Here is a 4,699-nt window from a genome sequence, read left to right as displayed (position 1 = left end):
ACTTAACAAAGTCTAAGTCTTTGTTTTAGTAGACCGGTTGTGGGCGGAGTCCACTTTAAGGTAACACGGTCAGTTCTAAACAAAGAAAAAGAAGAATTTCACAACCTAGATGGAATTAGACGATCCATCGAGAAAGGTTGCAATGTCAGTCCGCATATTTCTAAGCCTTACTGAAATAAGATTACATTGGTGTGGTATAGCACTGAACGGATCTAACAGCAAGAGTTGTCCTTGGGCTATCTACTGAAAGGCGAGGTCTTGAAAAATATTTGTTTCTTAATCAATGTAGGTTAGCATTGAGCATACGGTATTTGATTATGCATTCCTTTGACTTATCAAATGGTGCGGGTTTTTCGTAACCCAATAATCCCGATATATTGGGTAGTGGTGATTAATATCTAGCGGTGCTAGGATTGCTATTATATTGAATCGTGCGCGAGGAGAGTCTCGTTTAATAATGTCCTCAAGAGGAGTGCGAAACGAGGTTTTATTATTCAAAACCTAGCTAGTTGGAGTTTGATTACTCTAAGAATAATAAATAAGCGTTTCATGCTGAGTCCACTTTTGGATTAATAAGAAGTTAATTAATTAAGTCCATAGCAGACATTAATTAATTAATGGACTTTTTTATCTTAAGCGCGAGAAATAAAAGTTAAAAACGGAAACCCGAATTACTTATAATTTCGGATTTGGATGGGAAAAGTTCAATATTACTTCTGTAGTGGCTGCTCGTAATATTCCAACTAAAGCTTATATTAAATTATGGGTTCAATTTAATTAGTAAAAAGTAAATTGGATGAGCCCATATCCAAAACCTTCCATAGATCCCTGTCTGGGCCCAAAAGGAATTTAATATAAATAGGAGAATAAAGGAGACAGAAAATACTTTTATCCAAGCACTAAATTTTCGTCCCCCTCTGCACTGAGGAGTTCAAAATTTTCCTCTATTAGGAATATGATTTGTTCTGTCTTCTTTATTTAAATCCTAGTATTCCGGTGAGATAAGCCCACACTGATATTGGAGTACAGTTCGGGAACCAGAGAGAAGATCCGTGGTCTAGTATTCAAAGCGTCACGTGGAGAAGTTGCTAGCCATCATCAATTCTTTGGAGAATTAATTAGGTATAATTTCTGCTCCGTAGAACAACATGTTTTAGGTTTCAATTATACTTAAAACATGATTAATTCAAGTTATGAGCATGATACATGTGAGAATCACGTGAATAGATTTTATCTAAATAATCTTCTAAATAGATCTGATTTTATGTGATTTATACGTTCGTTCATACTAATATGCACGCTTCCGCTGCCAGTTCCTTGAATAAGAGAGAGTGGCTAGCCTATCTCCATTGGAGATGCTCTTACACACTCAAACACTTTTCTTAAAACATGAGCCCGACTCAACCGGGACTCCTAAAGCGGAACGAAGAGAGTATTTACTAGTATAATAATAAGTTATACATCTATTTATACATATATAAAAATGGAATTTTGGAAAAATAACAAAAATATCATTATAATTTTTTTAATGAAATTAGAAAAGTGAAAAAAGATTTACTAATATTTATTTTTGTAAATATTAAGAGAAATGGAAGTGAAAAGGTTTTTTGAAGAATAATTTATTTGTTTCGATTCATTTGACTTGCAAGTGTGAATGTGTGTGTAACTATTGGAAAATAACATTATTTTAGCGTCAAGGCAAATGTATCATCAATACAGAAGGGACAATGTTATAAAGCATGCAGAAAGGAACAAACAAACACACATGCACGACTCTCAAAGCCAAGTGTATGACCGACTCTTTTTACGTGTCGACTCGCACCTTCTATAAATTGACCTCGCTTTCCCTTGTCCACTTCCCACCCGCAATCAAGCCATGGCTAAAGCTCTCTCCCTCTCTCTCTGCCTCACCTTCCTGTTCCTCCTCCATGGCTGCTGCCTAGCTCAATCTCAATTTCAAGCTCAACAGCCAAGACCCAATGCCAAATCCAGCACCTCACCGCCCGCGACCCCACCTTCCGCTTCCAGTCCGAGGCCGGTCTCACCGAGTACTGGGACACTTCCAGCGATGAATTCGAGTGCGCCGGCATCGAGTTCGTGCGCCACCAAGTGCACCCCAAGGGGCTCGTGCTTCCCTTCTACACCAACGCCCCTCGACTCACCTTCATTGTCCAAGGCGAGTCTCTCATTTTTACTACTTATTTTTTTTTGTCTTAGTAATGTTTGTGGTGCAATTGTTTAGGTAGCGGGATTTTGGGGACTGTGATTCCGGGATGTGCCGAGACTTATGAATCCGAGTCGGGATCGAGCTCCCGGGAAGGAGAGGAAGGAGACCGCCACCAGAAACTGAGGCGGATCCGCCGGCGACGTCATTGCTTTGCCCGAGGGCATCACCACCTTCGTTTACAACGACGGAGATGCTCCCTTGACTTACGTGTCCATGTTGGATATTGGCAATGACAACAACCAGCTTGACTTCAAATTCAGAGTAACATTTTCAACCATATACTAGTACCACTCTATAGTATTGCATTTCACTCTTATAGTTGTTTTTGTTAGTTTTAGATTATTTTGTTTTTGTTAGTTTTATTTTTTATTTTTAATAAACGTGGAGCTCTTTCAATGGTGAAGAAAATTATATGCATTTAAGACTGATTGGATTTCGAAATTCCCGGAAAAAGAAAATGGTATGCATTTAAGACTGATTGGATTTCGAAATTCCCGGAAAAATTGGCTCGAACTAAGGCTGCTGCATTGGACTTCAGTTTTGACATTTTGTACCTTTTTAAAGTATTTTTTTTGTAATATTTCAACAAACACGTCAAAATATAAAAAAATGTACTCCCTCCGTCCCAAGGTATTAGACCAACTTTCCTTTTTGAGATGTCCCAACATATTAGACTCATTTCATTTTTTAGCAAAAAGCATCTATCTTATTTTATTCTCCACCTACTTTTTTCTCTCTTATCTCCCCTACTTTTTCCCTCTCTCATACTTTACTCTCTCCATTTTAACTATTTAAATATCAATTCCTTAAATCATGTGCCCAAAAGAAGCGAGTCTAATACTCCGGACGGAGGGAGTATATAATATGTGATTTAAGAGCATAATTTATGTATATGATTGACATTAAAAATAATCCAAATCTATACCTTAAAACATGCAATGGTATGCAATAGATGATAATGAGAATGTTTGTTGCAGAAATTTGTCCTTGCAGGAAACCCAGAATCCATTGAAAGGCAGCAAGGCATGCGTGGAGAGACAAGGTACATGAGGGGGAGAGAAGGCCAACAACAATCAAGAAATATATTCTACGGCTTCGACAATCAGCTTCTAGCAGAGGCTTTCAACACGGAGCCAGAGCTGATGAGGAAGCTTCAGGGCAGGAACGACGAGAGAGGCATCATCGTCCTAGCCGAGAAGCTGAGAATGGTGCTGCCCGACGAATACGAAAGCCAAGCACCAAGACGAGGCCGGCCCTACAACGGCTTGGAGGAAACCTTCTGCTCACACAAAATCAAGCAGAACCTCGACCACCCCACCAGCGCCGACCTCTACAACCCCCGCGCTGGCCGCATCAGCAACCTCAACAGCCTCTCTCTCCCCATCCTCAACTACCTCCAACTCAGCGCTCAAAGAGGAATCCTCTACAAGGTAATTCATTAGTATCTTCATTTGCTTCGAAAAAATTAAAACAATTCTAATTCCCTAACATGTTAATCAACAGAATGCATTCGTGGCGCCACAATGGACCACAAACGCCCACTCCGCCTTGTACGTGACTAAAGGAAGTGCTAGAATCCAAGTGGTCGGATTCGGAGGAAGATCGGTTTTCGACGGAGAGCTGAAGGAGGGGCAGCTTCTGGTAGTGCCGCAAAACTTCGTTGTGGTGAAGAAGGCGAGCGACAAGGGATTCGAGTGGATCAGCTTCAAGACCAACGAGAATGCGGTGCACGCACAGCTCGCGGGCCGCCTCTCCGCCATCCGGGCAATGCCCAATGAGGTCCTGATGAACGCATTCGGCATCTCTCGGGACGAAGCTAAGAGCCTCAAGTTTGGGAGAGAAGAATCCTCTCTCTTTAGCCCATCGCAGAGATATGCATAAATGATGCTGTTGTTCTAGACCTCTACGTTTTATTATGGAGTAATAAATCTGTGAATTTTCGTTTGTCTTACTCACCTCTTACTTGCACTCTTGCGCACTCGCTTGTTGAATAAGATCAATACGTGAAAAAAATTAAGTACAAGGAGTAATATTTTTTCTTCTTCGACAAATGGAGTAAATACTAAATATAACCTAATTCGTAAAATTGAGAGAGAGAGAGGGAGAATTTAACATGAATTGATTGAAATGAAATGATTGAAATGGTGAAGTGAAAAATACTATTTCAGGTACCCAAACTATATGAAAATATCATAATATCAATACTAGAGAGAGATATACTATTTCCGTCTTTCAAATTTTGACACACTTTGACCCGGTACGGGTTTTAAGAAATGTAACAGAAAGTGAGTTGAAAAAGTTGGTGGGATGTGGGTCTACTTTTAAAGTATTAGTTTTATAATAAAATGTGAGTATGAATGAATTAGTGGAATATGAGATCCACTACCAAAAAATGGTAAAAAGTGAAGTGTGTCAAATTTTCAGGGACCGATCGAAATAGTAAACTGTGTCAATATTTGGGGGACGGAGGTA

At 39.7% G+C, this 4,699-nt stretch overlaps 1 protein-coding gene across 1 annotated transcript; it reads left to right on the top strand.

Moving 5' to 3' along the window:
* Positions 1-1,874: 1,874 nt before the first annotated feature.
* On the top strand, positions 1,875-4,178 carry LOC125190869 (13S globulin seed storage protein 1-like). The gene is given in 6 exon segments (XM_048088283.1): positions 1,875-1,964; positions 1,967-2,176; positions 2,243-2,360; positions 2,362-2,488; positions 3,205-3,657; positions 3,731-4,178. Coding segments are annotated over 6 exon segments (1,374 nt in total). The 5' UTR covers positions 1,875-1,876; the 3' UTR covers positions 4,109-4,178.
* The last annotated feature ends 521 nt before the right edge of the window (positions 4,179-4,699 follow it).

Source organism: Salvia hispanica, chromosome 5, assembly GCF_023119035.1.
Source record: "Salvia hispanica cultivar TCC Black 2014 chromosome 5, UniMelb_Shisp_WGS_1.0, whole genome shotgun sequence".
Classification (NCBI taxonomy): domain Eukaryota; kingdom Viridiplantae; phylum Streptophyta; class Magnoliopsida; order Lamiales; family Lamiaceae; genus Salvia; species Salvia hispanica.
The sequence above is the reverse complement of the archived record's forward strand: the minus strand, read 5'-3'. Positions and strand labels throughout refer to the sequence as shown.